The sequence below is a fragment of the Topomyia yanbarensis genome, chromosome 2, assembly GCF_030247195.1.
Source record: "Topomyia yanbarensis strain Yona2022 chromosome 2, ASM3024719v1, whole genome shotgun sequence".
Classification (NCBI taxonomy): Eukaryota; Metazoa; Arthropoda; class Insecta; order Diptera; family Culicidae; genus Topomyia; species Topomyia yanbarensis.
Genome location: NC_080671.1, coordinates 435,789,364 through 435,814,226, shown reverse-complemented (window position 1 = coordinate 435,814,226; position 24,863 = coordinate 435,789,364). Strand labels below are relative to the sequence as shown.

Here is a 24,863-nt window from a genome sequence, read left to right as displayed (position 1 = left end):
GTACGACGGCGAACTCTGTTCGACCGAAGTGTCTTGCGGAGGCCAAAGTAAGCACGATTTCCTGCCACGATGCGTCTACGAATCTCTCTGCTGGTATCATTGTCGGCGGTCACCAGTGAGCCCAAGTACACGAACTCTTCAACCACCTCGATTTCGTCGCCACCGATGCAAACTCGAAGCGGGCGGTTCTCATTCTCTTCTCGTGAACCTCTTCCTATCATGTACTTTGTCTTCGACGTGTTGATGGCAAGTCCGACGCGCTTGGCTTCTCTTTTCAGTCTGATGTAGGCTTCCTCCATCTTCTCAAAGTTTCGTGCAATAATATCAACGTCATCGGCGACGCCAAGTAGCTGAACGGACTTTGTGAAAATCGTACCACTCGTGTCGATCCCTGCTCTTCTTATTACATCTTCCAGCGCGATGTTGAATAACAGACACGAGAGACCATCACCTTGCCGTAACTCTCTGCGTGATTCGAAGGGACTCGAGAGCGTCCCTGAGACACGTACTACGCACATCACCCGATCCATCGTCGCCTTCACTAATCGCGTCAGTTTGTCCGGGAATCCGTACTCGTGCATAATCTGCCATAGCTGATCTCGATCGATAGTGTCGTATGCGGCTTTGAAGTCGATGAACAAATGATGTGTGGGCATTCGCGGCATTTCTGCAGTACTTGACGAAGAGCGAACACCTGGTCCGTGGTAGATCGTTCGCTCATGAAACCCGCCTGGTACTGCCCCACGAACTCTCTTGCAATTGGAGATAGTCGACGGCATAGTATTTGGGAGAGTACCTTGTAGGCGGCGTTCAGCAGGGTGATTGCTCGGTAATTACAGCAATCCAGCTTGTCGCCTTTTTTGTAGATAGGACACGCGACACCTTCCATCCACTCCTCCGGTAAAATCTCCTCCTCCCAAATCTTGGTAATCACCCAGTGCAGCGCTTTAGCCAGTGGCTCACCACCGTGTTTTAGTAGCTCGCTTGGTATTTGGTCAACCCCAGCGGCTTTATTATTTTTGAGCCGGCTAATCTCCTCCTGGATTTCTTGGAGATCCGGAGCCGGTAGTGTAATGTCTTCCGCGCGTGCTCCCAGGTGCGTTACCGTGCCATCCTCGTCGTCTGCTGCATCGCCGTTCAGGTGTTCTTCGTAGTGCTGCCGCCACCTCTGGATCACCTCACACTGGTCCGTGAGAAGATTCCCGTTTGTATCTCTGCACATGTCGGCCTGTGGTACGTAGCCCCTGCGCGAGCGGTTCAACTTCTCGTAGAATTTCCGTGTGTCTTTAGCGCGGTACAGCTGCTCCATCGCTTCGCGATCTCGGTCTTCCTGCTGGCGCTTTTTGGTCCGGAAAACCGAGTTCTGCCTGTTCCGTGCCTGTTTATATCGCGCCTCGTTCGCCCTCGTGCGGTGTTGCAGCATTCTCGCCCATGCTGCATTCTTCTCTTCGACTAACTGCTCGCATTCGCCGTCGTACCTGTCGCTTCTTCGGTCCGGGCCCACCGTACCTAGTGCAGTGGCTGCGGTGCTACCTATGGCGGATCGGATATCTCTCCAGCCATCTTCAAGGGCAACTGCGCCTAGCTGCTCTTCCGTTGGTAGTGCCACTTCCAACTGCTGCGCGTATTCTTGAGCCACTCTGCCATCTTGTAGCCGCTCGATGTTTAGCCGCGGCGTTCGGCTTCGACGAGAGCTATGCACTGTCGAAAGTTTTGAGCGCAAGCATACTGCAACCAGGTGGTGGTCCGAATCTATATTCGCACTGCGATAGGTGCGGACGTTTGTGATGTCCGAGAAGAATCTGCCGTCGATTAGAACGTGGTCGATTTGATTTTTTGTTACTTGGTCCGGTGATCTCCAGGTGACTTTGTGGATATCTTTGCGAGGGAAGAAGGTGCTTCGGATTACCATTCCACGGGAGGCTGCGAAGTTCACACATCGTTGGCCGTTGTCATTTGATACGGAATGCAGGCTGTTAGGCCCGATCACCGGTCTGTACATTGCCTCCCTTCCTACCTGTGCGTTCATGTCGCCGATGACAATTTTCACGTCTCGCAGAGGGCAACCGTCGTATGTCTGCTCGAGCTGCATGTAGAACGCTTCTTTCTCGTCGTTGGGTCTCCCTTCGTGTGGGCAGTGCACGTTGATGATGCTGTAGTTGAAGAAACAGCCTTTGATCCTTAACTTGCACATCCTTGCGTTGATCGGCTGCCACCCGATCACACGTTGGCGCATCTTGCCCAGCACTATGAAGCCGGTTCCCAGCTCGTTGGTTGTACCACAGCTCTGGTAGAAGGTAGCCCTCGATGCCCGCTTTTCCACATCTTCTGTCCCGTCCAGCAAAGTTCCTGCAGCGCCACGATATCGAAGTTGCGGGGGTGTAGCTCGTCGTAGATTATCCTGTCACATCCTGCGAAGCCGAGCGATCTGCAGTTCCATGTTCCGAGTTTCCAATCGTGATCCTTTATTCGTCACCTGGGTTGTTGCCGATTGTTCTGGGTCGTATTCTCTTCTGTATTGTTCGTTATGTGGGTTTTTTAAGGGGCGGTTTATAGGGCCTACGCCAACCACCTGTCTCGCCGGTGGGCCGTCGTGCCAGGACTGCTTAAGGTCCCACCTGGACACCAGGACAGGTGTACACCTTCCGAAGAAGGGTAACCCCCCCTTCCCTGCCAGCATACGACCAAAGTTCCCACCGGGGTTACTCGTATCCCAGTCGACGCCACGAGGAGGCCAGGGCTAGGAGTTACTGGGCAGGAAGCTAAGGACCGCAAGTGGGGTCTATTTTATGCCTTCAGGTACAAGAGGCTTACGCACTGCCCAGTCATTGTCGACCGATGTGTTTTACTGCAGGGTAGAGAATATCTAACAGCAAACTTTCAAAAACTTTTGGAAGGCACCTCAGGATTGAAATTCCCCTGTAATTTATGACGTCATGGACATTACCGGCTTTATGAATTGGTGTTATTAAAGCCTTCTTCCACTTGGCGGGAAAAATACTTTCACCGAGAGAGCGATTGAAAAGCATGGATAACGGTACAGCTAACGATGAAGAGCATTGCTTGACGAAACATGACTGTATTCTGTCCGATCCTGGTCCCTTTGAACCGTCAACATCACGTAGATTGGTGTACACTTCGCGTTCGGTGAAAGGTGTTAGAGGCAAATTCAAGGAGAACGTCGTTAAACTACTCAGGTACGATTCAGACAAAGGTGGTGGGTTATTACTTAGCACACTTTGAAAGAAAGACGAGAATAGATTTGCTGACTCCGCAGGTGTCGTTGAGGTCCTGTCACGGTAGTTCACGTTTTCAGGAAATCCACGGGGGGATGTTTTGTTCCGCAAATAAGCCCAAAATTGCTTCGGATCGTCCTTCATGTTACTCTCAAGTCGTGAAACGTATGATCGAAAGCAAGAAGCATATTGCATCCAACAGTGTTATTTTTTATGGATTGCTAAAAATGTCAACAAACTACTCAACAAAAAATTGGCACATTGGTCATACCTTTCTTCAACAAAATTAAGCTCCTATGTATTTTATTTTATTTCATGGATAGACCAAGCTTTCTAGTTATATTTTGCCATTATTGTAACTTTCCTAAAGTACGCATACAAATGTAGCGAATGCAGCGATCCTAATAGTAAATCGAAACTATAAATAAACAAGAATCGAAATCAATTTGCGTTTTTGCAACGGTTTTTCGAGTGGCAGAATATACATTCATAAATATGCTTTGTAGTATGTATCTATTAGCAGAATCAATACAGGATAGGCTGAGTGGAAATGAATCAGTGAATTGGTCGAACGTAAATAATAAACTTTCGTTGTACTTTCCATTGATCCGCGTAAACTTGTTGCTAAGAAAGTTTTCGTCTTTGCGCAACGAAAGCACAGATTGCTATCATGCAGGTTACGCATGCAACCGCTAACAAACAGGGATGCCACATTTAAATCTGAGTTTCGGTCAAGAATACCTTTTTACCATCTATGATAACTGAAACAGGAAAAAATCTGTGATAAATTTCCGAAAAATCTGTGAAAAATCACAATATTTCCAAAAATCTGTGGAATTTTCATCAAAATGTCAAAATTCTGTCATCTGTGAAAAAGAATCTGATAAAAAATTGTAAATAAAAAATTATTACAGAAAAATCTGTGAATATTTTAACCCTGCCAACAAATTAAGTACGATCTACACGATACATCAGGCTTTCGTCACCGGTACGGAACATCAGCAGTCAAATGGAGGCATTCACACACAACATCACCGGCACGGAACGTTTTGACATACAACACGTGTGAACGGGTACAAGAGAAACGCATTCAACTTATCCTGACGGAACGGTGATGTTCCGCTAACGTTGGCGGAAGCTGATGTATTGTCTGAATCGTTCTTGGCCTCAAACATTTTACCCAAGCAAAATGAGTCAACGCTGATGGTGATGATAGGTAGAGCGAAAGAAACAACTAGTACCACGACACTATGTTAATCGTGTTTGCAGATGGAGCTCGAATGTACACGCGATTTTGTGTACGAATATTTGTGTTCGAGAGAAAAGTGTGCTGGAAACGAGCACAATACAAAAGAAAGCATAGTGTTTGAACGGACAAACTCAGTCACGTATTGGAGCTACACTGGTTGTGAAAACATACAGCGCAGTGATCTGCTCCGCCTGCCGTTCAACAGGCAACTGAGCTTGTCCCGCCAAATCCGTTCTTTAAATAGTCGATGATGACGTCATTCATAGAAGCGTACCGCGCTAGGCACACAAATCTGTCGTGCCGGACTTGGGAAGCGCTATCTTCTGTGTGTAAATGCGCGATATTTTGATTAGGTTGTACATTATTTAAATTTTTAATACCATGCTATCAAAAATCATTGGGTTTATCTATTGGTATCTATTCTTAGAAATATTTCGAAGCGATATGTACAAAAAATTTGGAAATTTATCGTGAGATGGCTGTATTATATGCGCTTAAAATGGGACCACTTTTCGTTACATACCATTTTTGTAGAATTTACAAGGTGCACTCCCATATCGAAATCAAAGACGTAGTCCTACGTCAAAAATTTTCAATTACAACGGCTATGTGCACATTATGTATCCTCAGGAAGGTGAAAAATTCATATTCGCACGTTTTTAATGAACGAGCATTCCAATTTAATAAATTTGAACGATTATTTAAAGTCATTATTGAACTTTAAATTCATTACAATTTTGTTAGCAAATTCCCACCGAGTTTGAAAGCTTCAAACAAGGAGCTAAAATTTAACATAGCTATCATCAGCTGTAGCATAGATTCTTACAAAAAATTCAATTTTTCTTCCGTTGCACTACCTAGATCCATTGGAGCTAAGATAGTGTTGTGTGCGAGCGAATTTGGAGGGGTGGCATCCGTTTTTTTGGCCGTGTTACCTGCCACTGAAGTATAAGATGTAGGATTGGAGTGATAGAGGTAGACGATCCTTGTATAGGTAGAGATGTTATAATTCTATTTTGAAGCGGATTAACGCGTTTAAGCTTTCTTGAAGTTTAAGCTTTCTTGACCCTCGGTTCGGATGCGTGGATCCAAACCGTAGGTCTTACTTCCCGTACATGACGGGAAGGACTGTGCATGTTTTGTGCAGTCACTACCTTGGTGTTGACCTCCATGATAGAAAAGAAATTCCAATTTAACACCCACCGCAATACCACACCACTATTCCGAGTCGTTTTTTTGGGACTGTGCTTTGAAGCTAACCGAGTGTGGGCCAATCTTCAAATACGGAATAATGAGTCGTATAGAGAAAATCGAAACTCGTCTTTATCTACATTGTGTTTACTTCGCTTGATGCGCAATACAATGACAAGCGATTTCGGTTGCCCACTTGAGGATGGCATAAACGGCGGCTCCGAGCTTAATGCGCGTTCTGGGTGACCGCCAGTATAGACCCCTGGGGTACTCCGTTTTGCTCTGTGTAGATTCCAGATTCGCTACCGTCGATTTCGACCCGGAATTTGCGGAAGGAAACGTTGAATATAGAGGCCCAGGTTTCTTCTGATTCCTCAGCGATTGAGTTGTGGGAGGATGCCCTCGCGCCATACAGTATTGTACGCTTTATCTATATCAAGCGCAGCGATGTCTGTGTGTAGGCCGTCCTTTTCGGCCTGCCCGAGAGTCTCTCCCAGAGATGCCAGGTACGATCCGGTACCCTTCCCTTTTCGGAAGGGGTGTTGCTGTCTATCCAGCAGCTGGCGTTGTTTCAAGATATCGGTAAATCTTCTGTTGGCCATTCGCTCGAAAGTTTTACAGATACAGAAGAGTAAACTAATGGGCCGAAAAGCTTCGGCTGTGCGGGTTCCCTGGACCCTTTTGGGGATCGGGATGATCAAGGCCATCTGCCACGAGTCCGGCAGTGGCCCACCCTCCCAGATTCGGTTATACCTTTGGAGAAAGGCTCTTTTTCCAGATGGTGGTAGGTTTCTGAGCAGTGGATAGCTAATGTTGTCTATTCCGGTGATTTTTCCTTTACCCCGGCTGAGGGCGTCGATGAGCTTTGTTCCGGAGAAGGGCTGGTTCCATTCTGCCGATGAGTCCGGGGAGAATGTTACGCCGGTGGCCTCAGGTAGATTTTTTTCTGGCCTGAAACATGGGAGAGAACGAGGCGGTTGCGGAAAGCAAGGAGAAGTATCTTTCCAAATCATCGGCTATTTCGCGGGGCATGCGGTGCCTCCAATGTCAAGCGAGAATGTTGCGCCTCTTTCCACTGAGCGCGTTGAATCGGCGCCAGATTTCTTCAGTTGGTGAGTCAGAGTGGATCCCGTCTAGGAAGGTATTCCAGCTGGCGATTTTGGCCTCTGTGATGGCTTTCCGTGCATCGTTACTAAGCTGCCGGGAGTGGCTGGATCGGGTGGCTCAGTGTGGGCTGTCGGTCGATGGTTTTCGGAGGGTTCTTAAAGCTCGACGGCGTTTTTTGATAACGGTAGCCACCTCGGTGAACCACCAGTGGACCGCTCTCCGCTTTGTGGCCCAGCTGGCTCTGGGGATGCTGGACTCAGCGGCGAGGTGGATGATATCGGAAAGTTCTTCTGGAGTATACAGCTTTTGTGAATCGAATTTTTCGGTGAAGGCTTCTTCGAAGTGGGTCCAGTCGGCTTCTTTGTAGATCCCTCGTCGCCGGGGGTGTGATGGGGGGGGGGGGGTTGCTTTGTGTGAGATCAGGATCGGATGATGGTCACTGGGGTCCGGAAGCACGGACCAGAGACAGTCGGTTGCTAGGGAGCTCGAGCATATTGTCAGGTCAGGTCTAAGGCTGGACCCCTGGCAAACGTCGGATGATGATGGCTCCGTTGTTTTCGACAGCTTACAACATTTCGTTTCCGCAGCGGCTGAGGCGGTGTGATCCCTAGGCGGGGCGGTGTGCATTGAAGTCACCCATGATGAGGAATGGAATTGGAAGTTATTAGTTGGTCAAGCTTTTTTCCGACTTCTTGGACATCCTGGGGGATGCAAACTGATGCGACGGTGGTTGGGGCGGGTAATCGGATTCTTCTCGCCATCGCAAGCAGCTGTGTGTCTAGCCGAATTTTTTCCCCTGGGATATCGGTTCGGGAGGCCAGTCCGACGGTTTGAAAGATGTTTCCACCGTTCCGAAGTTCCCAAGTATAAGCCACCGAGAGACGTCGGTGCCCTCGGGGATGTGAGTTTCTTGGATGGCGAGCACAATGCGGCTGTAAAGAGCGATGATGGCCTGGAGGTCTCCAAGACTTTTTTTTTTATTGTTGAACATTTTTTTATTGTTGACTAGATGTTCAAAACTATGCGAAAGATAATTTGTTGTTGTCATGTTCATGTTCAAATCCCAAAAACACCTTTTATGAGCCACTGATAAGGTGATGTCGCAAATCGTTTCAACAGAAAGAATTATTCAAGGCTAATAGCCAGTGACGGAGCAGAATATCATTCAAACATCGTTCATCTCATTTTAAAGTATATGGGATGATGCTCGCTGCCTGATTCATATGCAACATTTAATGTGTTTTTAATAGTAATGCCTAGTTCTCTCAGTCAACTTCGTTGTGCAACTAGTTACAATTGCGTCCAACAACGAAAGACAACGGGACAGTTGACAACGTTATATTACATCTGCCCCTTGTTACCGACTTCAAATGTGCGCTATTCGTCATTAATCTGCTCGAGAAGTTTGTCACTGAATTCCTCTCGATTTATTAAAATAACATTGAAAACATTCTCATAAGTAAATGATTTGCGTTTCGACGTCGTCTCATCAGTATCTGGTCGATCAGACTTGGCTACCAAACAGACGCTAAATCCAAAAAATAACGATTAGTGGACAAACAAACGATCATGGGTGAAGTCCCCCCATTGATGCGTAAAATGGTTTTGATTCAATTATCTGCTTAGGGAGTAATATCGGAAATTGAAAATGGATCTTCTCGCACAGGACGAAATTCGACAAAAGCCCAAGAAGCTCCAACATCCAGTTTATACTCTACAGTTAGTTGAACAAGTTATATATAGTCTGGAACCGGAGACGTCTATAGACGATGAATTTGCCAATTGAAATAATTGGTAACTGAATAGATTACGCAAGTTAGACGGGAAACTACAGTTTCCAGTATTATAGTTAAGAATAGAGCTTTCACACTTCATTTTTGCTGTAAATCAACCATTTCACTTAACGAACAAATTACTGATACACCTTTATTTAAGCACAACACACACCGAAGCACAATCGAAGCCCGGCACAGCCTTTCCAACAATTATAATATTACTTATACATATTTTGCCTACATATTTCAAGCCCACTCGAGAAAGAAATCGATTTTATTTACGGAACACCTACTTTTCACTTCTCTTCTTCGTGTTCGGGCTCGGCTGGAGCTTCCAGATCCGGTTTCGGGTGCTCTTCTCCACCTGTTTGGCCCTGTTCATGATTGCCTTCCTGTTCATGATGATGATGATGACAGTTATGTCCCTCCTCACTGGAGGAATCGTCATCGTCGTCGCCGTCATCGTCGTTACCGGCGTCATCTTTTCCGTCGGCCGCAGTATCCTGAGCTGGGCTCTCTTCCGGCTTTGGTCCATGGTCGCTTCGCTTCTGCACTTTCGCAGCAGCTTCATGATGTGGTGCTGAATTCGAGTAGATGCAAATATTATCATTGAACATAGATTATGCTTTTTAACTCACTTACCTGCCACAGCCAGTGATATCACCAGGCAGAAGGCGACGAACGCGAAAATGGCAATTTTCATTTCAATTTATTTTTTCGCTTCACAAAAAAAAAAACGTTTACCCTGTCAGATGTGTTTCTGAAACTACAATCTCCTCAACTGATACCGACCGATGCGGGCTGATAGGGTTTTATACTGTTCTCAGTTGTATGACATCCAATCGCGACTATGTATAAAAGTTGATAGCCAGTCGCAAGTACGTATTGTTTTTCGGAGATGAAAGATTGATTATTTTCCGGTGGTTGAAGACAGTACGTATTGTTTTGACTAGCCGTCCAAAGCGATGAACTTACGACATCAAACTTATTTGTTTTAATCGCTTCCCATCGCCATCCGAGCCAGCAATTAACTAATAATCAATCGCGTTCTGTTTCTGACTTTCATTACCGTAGATGTACGCCATCACTTGGCACACGAACCTGGTGCAGAGGCTGGGCGAGCTGGAGGTGCTGATTCTGCTGGTTTCCTGCATCTGTCACGATTTGGATCACCACGGGTACAATAACATCTACCAAATTAACGCCAGGACCGAGCTAGCACTGAGGTAAGCCCCATCACAGCTCACATCGCCCTAATCCATCAAACCCAATTAATTTAGCAGGACGTGAGGGATGTGTAGGTATAACCGACCGTGCGTTTCCATTTGTCAACCTTTGCTTGGCGTCAAATTCACACCCAACCTTCGCAAAAAAAGAAAATAAAACCAAAGCGTTGACCTTCAGGTGAACCGATTCGCCCCCATCGCTATTCGAGGCGGGTATTTTTTCTCGTTTCATCAAAAAACTAAAAGCTGAGTGAAAATCATTTCACCGGAATTGAGCGGAAGAAGCAGAAGAAGCAAATTCCATCGCTAGAGCTGTCATCGTCTGAAGATAGGCAAACAAGGTCTGTGGTGAGGGAAGTGGTAAAATTGAGCCTTTTTGCCGAGGTCATGTAATTCTATCCATATCGGTTCGCACACATGTCCTGCTAGAACACCACACAGTTGGCACACGAAAGGTTGAAAAAAAACGCTGGAATAAGTCATGGCGTGACATGTGTGCTTAAGAAGCATTTTGTTGGCAACTAGCTCGAGGGAGGGATTGACTGCGTCTTTACACAAGAACTTGATCAGCTTTTATAGCAAATTAGAAACACTAGATGCCGGCAGGGAATCTACTCTTTTATCTTTTCCTGCGGCCAGGAAGCCATGGGTGGTGATGGAAGGATAGACGGTGGAAACGGAAATAGTGTCAATTGATGCTTTGAGATAAACTTGGAACGAATTGTTTTATTTTCATTCGCCTTGGAGCAGCGGATTCCGTCTCGTTTAATATGAAATAATTAGACGCGTCCATTTTCGTTACGTTGACAGTCAACACGAAGGAAATGTCCTGCGGCAGCTTAATCATTAATCAGCCGTTTGATTGTTGATGCTCAGGTAATCCGTGAGGATATTTACTTCATCTTCATTAGTATGTTTTTTTCTGAAAGTAGAGTGAAACACTTGCATCCAAACGAAACCAGGTTTCGTGGAATATGCGATGATACTTAATCCTAACAAACCGCTAATCGTTGAGAATAGAATATTTTAAAATTGAGCACCCTGTAAAAAGCCCGACTGCAACAAGAAATAACAATCATATAATTGCATTGGACTCAAACGATATATCTTTCAATTTATAGCTTAATTTTTATCCCATATTATTCGACAGTTTTAAATTCGGGGAACTTCAGTTAACCAATCGCTACATCTTCAAATGCGAGTTCGATCCAATGATTAGCAGAATACTATGCAATTAGTACCGTGACTGGTAAACTTATAACCTAATGATAGCCTTGGATCAGCTTATTAAAATATTCTCCTATCTAAACCGTTGATTGAATTGGAAAGGATTGATAAAGAAGCATCTATAGCTACGAATTCCTTGCTAAATCGGAAATTTTTTATTACGAGTTATGGTTAACTGGGCTGTGTAATGCAATCGAAAGCGGAAAGGTCTTAGGACCTGTGCATCTTGAATTTTCTAGATGCCTGTTCAATATTTATTTTCATATTTTTAAGTTGTATATTTTCCATCTGTCAGAGGTGAAACAAAAATGAAAGATTATTCAAGGATTGAAAATTCCGCAACAAGAAAATTTTTAACTCTAGAGATTAATTTCCTAGTAAAAGCAACTATTTCTGTGTGCGACACCTGCAATCTAATAATTCCAAAAATTTAAAACCGAAAACTTAAAAACGCAACTTCACCAGAAAATGAGAAACCAAGGAAACGAGCAAGCCAAATCGAGAGAAGTCGCGAACCCTAGAAACCAAGAAAATGAGAGCACATGAATAAAAGCATATAAAACGAGGAAATAAAAAAACATGAGAAAACAACATAACGACAGGGGGTGGGCGTAGCGTAGTTGGTAAATCGATTGCCTTGTACGCAGCGCACCTGGGTTCGATTCCCGACCCCGCACATAGGGTTAGAAATTTTTCCTAAGAGATTTTTCTAACCCGAAGAGGCGAATGACCTTAAGGTTAAAACCTCTATAATTGAAATAAAAAATAAAAAAAAAACAACATAATGAAAACATGAAAACATGAAAACATGAAAACATGAAAACATGAAAACATGAAAACATGAAAACATGAAAACATGAAAACATGAAAACATGAAAACATGAAAACATGAAAACATGAAAACATGAAAACATGAAAATATGAAAACATGAAAACATGAAAACATGAAAACATGAAAACATGAAAACATGAAAACATGAAAACATGAAAACATGAAAACATGAAAACATGAAAACATGAAAACATGAAAACATGAAAACATGAAAACATGAAAACATGAAAACATGAAAACATGAAAACATGAAAACATGAAAACATGAAAACATGAAAACATGAAAACATGAAAACATGAAAACATGAAAACATGAAAACATGAAAACATGAAAACATGAAAGCATGAAAGCATGAAAACATGAAAACATGAAAACATGAAAACATGAAAACATGAAAACATGAAAACATGAAAACATGAAAACATGAAAACATGAAAACATGAAAACATGAAAACATGAAAACATGAAAACATGAAAACATGAAAACATGAAAACATGAAAACATGAAAACATGAAAACATGAAAACATGAAAACATGAAAACATGAAAACATGAAAACATGAAAACATGAAAACATGAAAACATGAAAACATGAAAACATGAAAACAACAGCTTAACAAGGAAAAAAGAAAACAAGAAAACTGCAAAATAAGAAAGCAAAAACAATCAAGAAAAGAAAACTTCAAGAAACAAACAAGTCAAGAAAGTTAGAAAAATAAAATGCAAAACATCAACAAAACAACAAACACCAAGCAACAAACAACAAACAACAAACGACAAACGAAAAACGAAAAACGAAAAACGAAAAACGAAAAACGAAAAACGAAAAACGAAAAACGAAAAACGAAAAACGAAAAACGAAAAACGAAAAACGAAAAACGAAAAACGAAAAACGAAAAACGAAAAACGAAAAACGAAAAACGAAAAACGAAAAACGAAAAACGAAAAACGAAAAACGAAAAACGTAAAACGAAAAACGAAAAACGAAAAACGAAAAACGAAAAACGAAAAACGAAAAACGAAAAACGAAAAACGAAAAACGAAAAACGAAAAACGAAAAACGAAAAACGAAAAACGAAAAACGAAAAACGAAAAACGAAAAACGAAAAACGAAAAACGAAAAACGAAAAACGAAAAACGAAAAACGAAAAACGAAAAACGAAAAACGAAAAACGAAAAACGAAAAACGAAAAACGAAAAACGAAAAACGAAAAACGAAAAACGAAAAACGAAAAACGAAAAACGAAAAACGAAAAACGAAAAACGAAAAACGAAAAACGAAAAACGAAAAACGAAAAACGAAAAACGAAAAACGAAAAACGAAAAACGAAAAACGAAAAACGAAAAACGAAAAACGAAAAACGAAAAACGAAAAACGAAAAACGAAAAACGAAAAACGAAAAACGAAAAACGAAAAACGAAAAACGAAAAACGAAAAACGAAAAACGAAAAACGAAAAACGAAAAACGAAAAACGAAAAACGAAAAACGAAAAACGAAAAACGAAAAACGAAAAACGAAAAACGAAAAACGAAAAACGAAAAACGAAAAACGAAAAACGAAAAACGAAAAACGAAAAACGAAAAACGAAAAACGAAAAACGAAAAACGAAAAACGAAAAACGAAAAACGAAAAACGAAAAACGAAAAACGAAAAACGAAAAACGAAAAACGAAAAACGAAAAACGAAAAACGAAAAACGAAAAACGAAAAACGAAAAACGAAAAACGAAAAACGAAAAACGAAAAACGAAAAACGAAAAACGAAAAACGAAAAACGAAAAACGAAAAACGAAAAACGAAAAACGAAAAACGAAAAACGAAAAACGAAAAACGAAAAACGAAAAACGAAAAACGAAAAACGAAAAACGAAAAACGAAAAACGAAAAACGAAAAACGAAAAACGAAAAACGAAAAACGAAAAACGAAAAACGAAAAACGAAAAACGAAAAACGAAAAACGAAAAACGAAAAACGAAAAACGAAAAACGAAAAACGAAAAACGAAAAACGAAAAACGAAAAACGAAAAACGAAAAACGAAAAACGAAAAACGAAAAACGAAAAACGAAAAACGAAAAACGAAAAACGAAAAACGAAAAACGAAAAACGAAAAACGAAAAACGAAAAACGAAAAACGAAAAACGAAAAACGAAAAACGAAAAACGAAAAACGAAAAACGAAAAACGAAAAACGAAAAACGAAAAACGAAAAACGAAAAACGAAAAACGAAAAACGAAAAACGAAAAACGAAAAACGAAAAACGAAAAACGAAAAACGAAAAACGAAAAACGAAAAACGAAAAACGAAAAACGAAAAACGAAAAACGAAAAACGAAAAACGAAAAACGAAAAACGAAAAACGAAAAACGAAAAACGAAAAACGAAAAACGAAAAACGAAAAACGAAAAACGAAAAACGAAAAACGAAAAACGAAAAACGAAAAACGAAAAACGAAAAACGAAAAACGAAAAACGAAAAACGAAAAACGAAAAACGAAAAACGAAAAACGAAAAACGAAAAACGAAAAACGAAAAACGAAAAACGAAAAACGAAAAACGAAAAACGAAAAACGAAAAACGAAAAACGAAAAACGAAAAACGAAAAACGAAAAACGAAAAACGAAAAACGAAAAACGAAAAACGAAAAACGAAAAACGAAAAACGAAAAACGAAAAACGAAAAACGAAAAACGAAAAACGAAAAACGAAAAACGAAAAACGAAAAACGAAAAACGAAAAACGAAAAACGAAAAACGAAAAACGAAAAACGAAAAACGAAAAACGAAAAACGAAAAACGAAAAACGAAAAACGAAAAACGAAAAACGAAAAACGAAAAACGAAAAACGAAAAACGAAAAACGAAAAACGAAAAACGAAAAACGAAAAACGAAAAACGAAAAACGAAAAACGAAAAACGAAAAACGAAAAACGAAAAACGAAAAACGAAAAACGAAAAACGAAAAACGAAAAACGAAAAACGAAAAACGAAAAACGAAAAACGAAAAACGAAAAACGAAAAACGAAAAACGAAAAACGAAAAACGAAAAACGAAAAACGAAAAACGAAAAACGAAAAACGAAAAACGAAAAACGAAAAACGAAAAACGAAAAACGAAAAACGAAAAACGAAAAACGAAAAACGAAAAACGAAAAACGAAAAACGAAAAACGAAAAACGAAAAACGAAAAACGAAAAACGAAAAACGAAAAACGAAAAACGAAAAACGAAAAACGAAAAACGAAAAACGAAAAACGAAAAACGAAAAACGAAAAACGAAAAACGAAAAACGAAAAACGAAAAACGAAAAACGAAAAACGAAAAACGAAAAACGAAAAACGAAAAACGAAAAACGAAAAACGAAAAACGAAAAACGAAAAACGAAAAACGAAAAACGAAAAACGAAAAACGAAAAACGAAAAACGAAAAACGAAAAACGAAAAACGAAAAACGAAAAACGAAAAACGAAAAACGAAAAACGAAAAACGAAAAACGAAAAACGAAAAACGAAAAACGAAAAACGAAAAACGAAAAAACGAAAAACGAAAAACGAAAAACGAAAAACGAAAAACGAAAAACGAAAAACGAAAAACGAAAAACGAAAAACGAAAAACGAAAAACGAAAAACGAAAAACGAAAAACGAAAAACGAAAAACGAAAAACGAAAAACGAAAAACGAAAAACGAAAAACGAAAAACGAAAAACGAAAAACGAAAAACGAAAAACGAAAAACGAAAAACGAAAAACGAAAAACGAAAAACGAAAAACGAAAAACGAAAAACGAAAAACGAAAAACGAAAAACGAAAAACGAAAAACGAAAAACGAAAAACGAAAAACGAAAAACGAAAAACGAAAAACGAAAAACGAAAAACGAAAAACGAAAAACGAAAAACGAAAAACGAAAAACGAAAAACGAAAAACGAAAAACGAAAAACGAAAAACGAAAAACGAAAAACGAAAAACGAAAAACGAAAAACGAAAAACGAAAAACGAAAAACGAAAAACGAAAAACGAAAAACGAAAAACGAAAAACGAAAAACGAAAAACGAAAAACGAAAAACGAAAAACGAAAAACGAAAAACGAAAAACGAAAAACGAAAAACGAAAAACGAAAAACGAAAAACGAAAAACGAAAAACGAAAAACGAAAAACGAAAAACGAAAAACGAAAAACGAAAAACGAAAAACGAAAAACGAAAAACGAAAAACGAAAAACGAAAAACGAAAAACGAAAAACGAAAAACGAAAAACGAAAAACGAAAAACGAAAAACGAAAAACGAAAAACGAAAAACGAAAAACGAAAAACGAAAAACGAAAAACGAAAAACGAAAAACGAAAAACGAAAAACGAAAAACGAAAAACGAAAAACGAAAAACGAAAAACGAAAAACGAAAAACGAAAAACGAAAAACGAAAAACGAAAAACGAAAAACGAAAAACGAAAAACGAAAAACGAAAAACGAAAAACGAAAAACGAAAAACGAAAAACGAAAAACGAAAAACGAAAAACGAAAAACGAAAAACGAAAAACGAAAAACGAAAAACGAAAAACGAAAAACGAAAAACGAAAAACGAAAAACGAAAAACGAAAAACGAAAAACGAAAAACGAAAAACGAAAAACGAAAAACGAAAAACGAAAAACGAAAAACGAAAAACGAAAAACGAAAAACGAAAAACGAAAAACGAAAAACGAAAAACGAAAAACGAAAAACGAAAAACGAAAAACGAAAAACGAAAAACGAAAAACGAAAAACGAAAAACGAAAAACGAAAAACGAAAAACGAAAAACGAAAAACGAAAAACGAAAAACGAAAAACGAAAAACGAAAAACGAAAAACGAAAAACGAAAAACGAAAAACGAAAAACGAAAAACGAAAAACGAAAAACGAAAAACGAAAAACGAAAAACGAAAAACGAAAAACGAAAAACGAAAAACGAAAAACGAAAAACGAAAAACGAAAAACGAAAAACGAAAAACGAAAAACGAAAAACGAAAAACGAAAAACGAAAAACGAAAAACGAAAAACGAAAAACGAAAAACGAAAAACGAAAAACGAAAAACGAAAAACGAAAAACGAAAAACGAAAAACGAAAAACGAAAAACGAAAAACGAAAAACGAAAAACGAAAAACGAAAAACGAAAAACGAAAAACGAAAAACGAAAAACGAAAAACGAAAAACGAAAAACGAAAAACGAAAAACGAAAAACGAAAAACGAAAAACGAAAAACGAAAAACGAAAAACGAAAAACGAAAAACGAAAAACGAAAAACGAAAAACGAAAAACGAAAAACGAAAAACGAAAAACGAAAAACGAAAAACGAAAAACGAAAAACGAAAAACGAAAAACGAAAAACGAAAAACGAAAAACGAAAAACGAAAAACGAAAAACGAAAAACGAAAAACGAAAAACGAAAAACGAAAAACGAAAAACGAAAAACGAAAAACGAAAAACGAAAAACGAAAAACGAAAAACGAAAAACGAAAAACGAAAAACGAAAAACGAAAAACGAAAAACGAAAAACGAAAAACGAAAAACGAAAAACGAAAAACGAAAAACGAAAAACGAAAAACGAAAAACGAAAAACGAAAAACGAAAAACGAAAAACGAAAAACGAAAAACGAAAAACGAAAAACGAAAAACGAAAAACGAAAAACGAAAAACGAAAAACGAAAAACGAAAAACGAAAAACGAAAAACGAAAAACGAAAAACGAAAAACGAAAAACGAAAAACGAAAAACGAAAAACGAAAAACGAAAAACGAAAAACGAAAAACGAAAAACGAAAAACGAAAAACGAAAAACGAAAAACGAAAAACGAAAAACGAAAAACGAAAAACGAAAAACGAAAAACGAAAAACGAAAAACGAAAAACGAAAAACGAAAAACGAAAAACGAAAAACGAAAAACGAAAAACGAAAAACGAAAAACGAAAAACGAAAAACGAAAAACGAAAAACGAAAAACGAAAAACGAAAAACGAAAAACGAAAAACGAAAAACGAAAAACGAAAAACGAAAAACGAAAAACGAAAAACGAAAAACGAAAAACGAAAAACGAAAAACGAAAAACGAAAAACGAAAAACGAAAAACGAAAAACGAAAAACGAAAAACGAAAAACGAAAAACGAAAAACGAAAAACGAAAAACGAAAAACGAAAAACGAAAAACGAAAAACGAAAAACGAAAAACGAAAAACGAAAAACGAAAAACGAAAAACGAAAAACGAAAAACGAAAAACGAAAAACGAAAAACGAAAAACGAAAAACGAAAAACGAAAAACGAAAAACGAAAAACGAAAAACGAAAAACGAAAAACGAAAAACGAAAAACGAAAAACGAAAAACGAAAAACGAAAAACGAAAAACGAAAAACGAAAAACGAAAAACGAAAAACGAAAAACGAAAAACGAAAAACGAAAAACGAAAAACGAAAAACGAAAAACGAAAAACGAAAAACGAAAAACGAAAAACGAAAAACGAAAAACGAAAAACGAAAAACGAAAAACGAAAAACGAAAAACGAAAAACGAAAAACGAAAAACGAAAAACGAAAAACGAAAAACGAAAAACGAAAAACGAAAAACGAAAAACGAAAAACGAAAAACGAAAAACGAAAAACGAAAAACGAAAAACGAAAAACGAAAAACGAAAAACGAAAAACGAAAAACGAAAAACGAAAAACGAAAAACGAAAAACGAAAAACGAAAAACGAAAAACGAAAAACGAAAAACGAAAAACGAAAAACGAAAAACGAAAAACGAAAAACGAAAAACGAAAAACGAAAAACGAAAAACGAAAAACGAAAAACGAAAAACGAAAAACGAAAAACGAAAAACGAAAAACGAAAAACGAAAAACGAAAAACGAAAAACGAAAAACGAAAAACGAAAAACGAAAAACGAAAAACGAAAAACGAAAAACGAAAAACGAAAAACGAAAAACAAAAAACAAAAAACAAAAAACAAAAAACGAAAAACGAAAAACGAAAAACGAAAAACGAAAAACGAAAAACGAAAACCGAAAAACCAAAACCGAAAAAGCGATGAAAGGGAAAGAGACAAACGATAAACAATAATTTTATATGCACTTGTAAGAAAGTTGAAAAATATATCACTTTTGGGATGATTAATAATTAAAATAACAGTACTATATGAAAGGGCTTGAAAGGTCCACAATTCCTCTGAAGACGTCACAGACCCAAATTTAACGGTTTAGGCTTAATTGATAGATCGCACGATTTTGATGAGAAAAACCACTGCAAAACCACTGGGGTATTTTACTCACATATTTCTTTCGCTTAACTCACCGTTTCGGTCTGTTTTCTCCGTTGGATATCACGAATAAGCTGAAATAAGGTATTGTTACTTACGTCAAAGACCAAAAAATGAATTAATTGATCACAACATGAAAAAATCCGGATATCCAACAATCCTAAAATCAGTATTTAAAAAAGACATAACTCGGCCGTAACCGATATCGCCAAGGTCCCAGATAAACCTAACGTATCTGTGAGCTACCTTGAACAGGCAAGCGAGATTTCTCGCTGTAAGATTCTCGCAAAGAAATATCGTATCTGCGTACCCGTCCGAGACGTGGAGATTAATGGCGTAGTCTCCGAAATGAGGCTTACTTTCGCGAAGATCTGTTGAAATATTGCAAGCAATTGCGTTCAGCAAAAATCGCGGAGGATAAAAACAAATTGCACAAAAATTAGTGACACTTCTGTCAGTCTTATAAAACGTTTCGGATCGGTTTGGTACCATTTTCAGAGGAAATTACTATGCTGTTCCGTTTTCTGTCTGAAATTATGATGGTTGGTGTAGGTACATCTATATGAAATTGATGTCCGCATAGATCTAAATTATATTTTATGAGTGAGTTTAAATTCAAAATGTTATTTAATTGATTGCTATAAACTTGTCTGCCTTCTGTCTGAAACTATTGCAATGGAAAAAATCTAACATTCATGATCCTATTAAGCTCGCGTTTTACTATTACTAAAAATCACCAAAACACGGTTTTAATCATGAGTGACGATCGCCAAATAAATTGCAAAGTTCAAATCCAATTTGCTTTTCGCTGCACTCCTGCCTGCACAAATTGCTTGCTATTTTATGGCAACAGCCAGCGATAAATTTGGCATAATTTTACAGCGAACATTATTGACGCATAAAATATTATCCCGATTGCATCGGACCAGGCGTGGCAAGTAGTCACATTCGCATTCAAACATTTGCTGCCACGGTCGATATATCATTTTCCCGTTTCATTCTCTGACCAGGCCGGCTGAGAGGCGGAAGGATCATCCCAGCTCCAATTAGTTCCAGTGCCTTCCATCCCTCCTGTTCTATGCATTCTTACACAGCCATACACACACAAACATACAGCGACAACACTGATTACAGTATTTTGTGCTGTTTCTCGTTTCAGATACAATGACATTTCTCCCCTGGAGAACCATCACTGTTCGATCACATTTCGACTGCTGGAGCACCCGGACTGCAACATTTTCCGCAACATGAACAAGGACTTGTACAAGTAGGTGTAATGGGAACCCCCGAATAAATCGGTTGCTTTCGTTTGAGTTTAAACCATTTAAAAAAAAGGAAAATTGCTATGCTATATTTCTCCCTAAGGAGTAATTTTGATTAGAACGTTCTGTACCTGAAGTAAGTCGAAAAATTGGCGTTTCAACTTCGTCTCATCAGTATCTAGCAAACAAAATACCTGTGATTACGTCACGTCGCTCGAGACTGGAGTCAAGTCAAGTCTGCCAAGATGCTGATGAGACGAAGTCGATACGTAAATTTCTCGACTTATTTACTGTGCAAGTTTGTTGGAGAGGGGAGTAGCGATGTTTAGCATACTGTTGTTAAATGAGTCTGCGATAAACTCTTTTGCTTGGTAACTACTGCACAGTTTTTTGAGCAGAGAAATTCTGTGTCAGAAAAAATGCAATCTAAAAAAAATTTAAGTCAACCTGCCAAAAACCACTACTCACAATCAAATATTAATTTATGCACATCATATTCATCATACCATCGATTAACCGGTCCATTTATGGTTCCGGAACAGCTTAAATTATCGGTTTGATCGGGTTGCTACATTTCAACATTCGTGCTTTGGAACATGTCCTGGTACCGATTTCGATCTCCAATCGTTTATTAGTTGACCTGGTTTTAGCATATATATGTGTACACCTCGAACCTGTTTCATTCGATTGTGATTGCATTTCTGGGGGTGGTGTAATCGTCCGGTTGACAACGGACAGTTTTTGCTAGTGCAACACCGCAATGGCTAGCCATCTAAGCGAAAGTTCGAAGCATCGCAATTAATGTCTAAACTGGCGCCGTTATCGCTGACCATACAATCACCATCAGGCATTGGTCTCCGCTATGCCAAGCCACGCCGCGCCGCGCCACGCCCCGCCACCAGCCTCACTACGGCGGCAGTGGAAGAAAACTAATTACCACCCAATTAGGCAAACTTTGTGCAAAATAAAGCTCTTGGAGCTCAGGGTTTATGCCCGAGTCCATCTTTTGATTGGAGAACGAAAGCTGCAGCTTTTCACCCACTTCCCGATAAATGTCGAACCGGACGGCATTGGTCCGGCAAGTGGCCGCCGCCGCTGCCGCCGGCCGGCCTGGATCCGGTGTTGGGTTTTGATAATTTATAACTTCCACGGTTAAGGTTGCATGGTGGTGCCAGCTGGGTACGAAAGACGTTGTCTATTTATGCATTCCCAGCCCCATGCGATGGAATGCATAAATGCTCGTACCGTTGCCGGTCGGATAATTGAGCCATTTCGTGTATGTTTGCGCTTAAGTGCTACATACGTTGAACATTTTTTTTTTGCAGTCGCGTGTCACTGAAACCACGGACCGAGAAAAAATAAACTGGCCGAGTGGTGGCCGGGGAGAAATACGGAGGGCAATAATCGACGATTAATTGGTATGGCGCTAAAATACCTCCGGTTCAGGGTTGTACTGGTGTCGGTTGACTGAAGTAACAGTGGAAAAAAGGTGGGAATTTATTTCGTAAGAGATATTATTTTACGTTGTTATGCCTTTGTTATACAAAACAGACCATGCAATTATTTCTCGCTTGATCCATCAAATTGCTTGCAATTCAATTCCCGGTTTGCCTCTTCTTGGTTATCTGCATACATTAAACTGTTTAAATGTCTACATCTAATGTGTGTACTTGAGCCATCTAGCTCCGAATATCTAATCGGACTTCCGTGAGCCATTTATTTCCCAGCTTTGTCGTGATCCATTTAGATAATCTCCTGTGGTGATTCTTCCCCACTTCGACTGAGAGTTTCTGGGCGGCGGAATTTCTCCATATACAGATTTCCGTTTCCGCGAGCCCTTTAGTTTCCAATATTGTCGCGATCTACTCGGATACTCACCTGCGGTGGACATAGACTACTCAACGGGCCAACCAGTGGGTGATGTGGTCGGTTCGGCGATTCCGGATGCAGTGTAGCTTCCTGCGCACCGACAAACGACCGCTGACGCTTTCTCTCTTGACCTACTCGATCTGTCAGTGAATCTAGCCTAATCACGGGCTTCCCGACAGGGTTTCGACGTCGGTCCAACGATTCCGAAAAAAGCGTGACATCCGGCATGTTGGCGTCTCAACTACCTTCTATCGGTGCATCTCCGCAAACGACTTGAGCTACTCCTCGGTGGTTAATGTAGCCTACTCCACAATTCGATTAACCAATGCTATTTTCGCTGCAAAGCTGAGCAATTCACATAATGGCTCCGTTAATAATGTTCAGCGTATTTTTATCATAGCACATTCTGTAAACGATGCAATCTAGGCTGCTATCTTCCCAACTGATGACCAGCAGTACGCTTCGTATTAAGCCGAACCGTAAGTAGTCAAAAACTACGGGTTCCGGTGGTTCTTCAGCGTCTGGGCACTCCAGATAGAGAGTGAACTCTGCGCGTACAAATCTATGCAGCCATGGCCTGACAAAAATTTTGCCAATTGTGAAGTTAACTTCTCCGTGCTTTTAATCAATTTACGTGGACACGCTTTCATGATCCATTGGTGTGTCCACTTTCCATTCACTGCGTTGTCAAATTCCTTTTGCTACTTTCTTATGATAGCATTCCGTTTTTCTCGTCGAACTTCTTTGGTGTCTGTTCGCACGGCACACCTAACCGGTATAGTCCGATGGGCTCCCGCCACCGTGCCGCTCATCAATCTGAACGTACTGTTCAACTACGACTTGCTTCATCTCATTTTCATTGCTGGGAACCAGGCCAGACTACCGTACCGGAGTACTGATGTTGATACGCTAGAAGCCTTCTCTTACAACTGCCGATTGCTGAATTGTTCGGCGTGATTTTCGCATATTGCACTGCCTTTTGGTTTCCAATCAACACCGCTACTGTTTTAGGATAGGCTAACGCCAGCTTTTTCTGCCACATCTAGTCTTCCACAGTATATATTGCCTCCATGGCGTGTGCCTCTACCTGATTGGTCGTCTCCAAGGCTGATGTGATAGTTGGCAAAGGTGGGAGATTACGGATTTTTCAACTGACATGCAAAAGCCTACGCTTTCGGCTCATTCTGTAACTCTTCTAAGGCCGATGACAAGCTGAAGCGGAAAGCGAAGCGTTTGCGGACGCGTCATAGTGTTTTGCCGCGTTCGCCCCGCTTTTACTATGACAGTATTACGCGTTCTACATGCACACATCAAAGAGATAGGTCAAACGCATTCGCTTCGCTTACCGCTACCGCATTGCAAATCGCGTAAGCATGTCATCGGCCTAATAGCAGTCTGCAGTTTTATTTTGTTTCTGTTGGCGTTTTCACCGGTGGCAACTAAGACGATGTCGTCTGCGTATACCAGAATGTAAACTCCTTTCGGAAGATTGTCGAAGACACCGTTGATACCTATAAGAAATAGGGTAACTGCTAGTACTGACCCTTGGGGAACTCCATTTTCCTCCAACTTCGTTGTGGATAAGGATCCACCTACTGCAACTTGAAACAGCCGTTCATTTAGGTAGCCTTGTATAAAGTGGCTTATTCTTCCGGTGAATCCCCATTCCTTGAGCTGGCGTAAGATGTTGTACCTCCAGGTGCGATTGTAAGCTTTTGATATGTCCAATGCTGCGTGTTGCCCTGCTTGAAAAGCGCGGTTGACGATGTCTCCTAGTGCATTTAGGTACAAGCCTGTGCCTCTTCCTCTCCTAAAAGCAAATTGCCGTTGGTCGAGCAATTCTTTTTCCTCTAGGACGGTTGTTAGCCTCCTGTTGATCATTTTTTCTACTACTTTTCCTAAGCAACTCGTTAGGCTAATTGGTCGGTATCCTTCTGGTTCTGCTGTATTTTTCCCAGGTTTTGGAATGGGAACGACAATGCTATTTCTCCATGCTGGTGGATATTTTCCTTCTATCCACATCATATTGATGGCCTGCAATAGTGCGGACTTATCAAGTAGTGGCAGGTGTTGTATCATGGGGTATCCAATGTTATCTAGCCTAGCCGACATACCTTTTGATTTCGATATTGCATATAGTAGTTCGCCCATGGTGAACCCAGTGTTGTAGTCCGAGAGTTGGTTTTCAGGTTCGACATCGAAGGAAATGGGGATGCTTTCATGAGCTGCCTTGGTTTGTTTAAATCGGTCCGAGAATTTCTAGGTGGACGATATTTTGGCAAAGTAGTCTCCTAGAATGTTGACTATTTCTAGCGCGTCGTCAGTTAATACCCTGTTTTTGTCATAGAGCGTATATTCTTGGTGCCTTCTTTTTCCTGACAAGGCGTTCACTCTTCTCCACATTTCAGGCACTGACAATGTGTTATCGATCCGTATTGCAAATTATGGATGGGTCGAGGGGGTCTTTTTTAGTCTCCTCAGTGCTTTTCTCCGCATTTTTATTGCGTCTTTGACCATGAGGCTGTTTTTTTGTTTGCTTTTGCCGAGGTTTTCGGTATGCTGGCAGTTGCGGCCTCGGTTATGATATGGCTTATTCCTTCGATGGATATCGGTCTTTGGGGATCAATATT

The 24,863-nt window shown here is 40.0% G+C and overlaps 2 protein-coding genes across 7 annotated transcripts in view; one reads left to right on the top strand and one right to left on the bottom strand.

Moving 5' to 3' along the window:
- LOC131685527 (high affinity cGMP-specific 3',5'-cyclic phosphodiesterase 9A) overlaps positions 1-24,863 on the top strand; it is a 580,386-nt gene that overhangs the window by 518,593 nt on the left and 36,930 nt on the right. For all 6 annotated transcript variants that reach the window (XM_058969320.1, XM_058969322.1, XM_058969321.1 and 3 more), the window contains 2 exons: positions 9,633-9,784; positions 20,262-20,369. In XM_058969320.1, coding sequence (XP_058825303.1) covers positions 9,633-9,784; positions 20,262-20,369 — 260 coding nt within the window. The remainder of the gene's footprint in view (positions 1-9,632; positions 9,785-20,261; positions 20,370-24,863) is intronic.
- Positions 8,684-9,360, bottom strand: LOC131685531 (RNA polymerase-associated protein LEO1-like). Its single transcript, XM_058969329.1, has 2 exons — positions 9,201-9,360; positions 8,684-9,138 (listed from the first exon to the last, which is right to left on the bottom strand). Exons 1-2 carry the CDS (start codon positions 9,259-9,261, stop codon positions 8,855-8,857), a joined length of 345 nt encoding a protein of 114 aa, XP_058825312.1. The 5' UTR covers positions 9,262-9,360; the 3' UTR covers positions 8,684-8,854.

Bases quoted from the DNA above. Each gene is read 5' to 3' on its own strand.
- LOC131685531 (XM_058969329.1), bottom strand. From the start codon at position 9,261: ATGAAAATTGCCATTTTCGCGTTCGTCGCCTTCTGCCTGGTGATATCA. The intron at 9,139-9,200 runs GTAAGTGAGTTA...ACTCGAATTCAG, and splicing joins GATATCACTGGCTGTGGCAG to CACCACATCATGAAGCTGCT.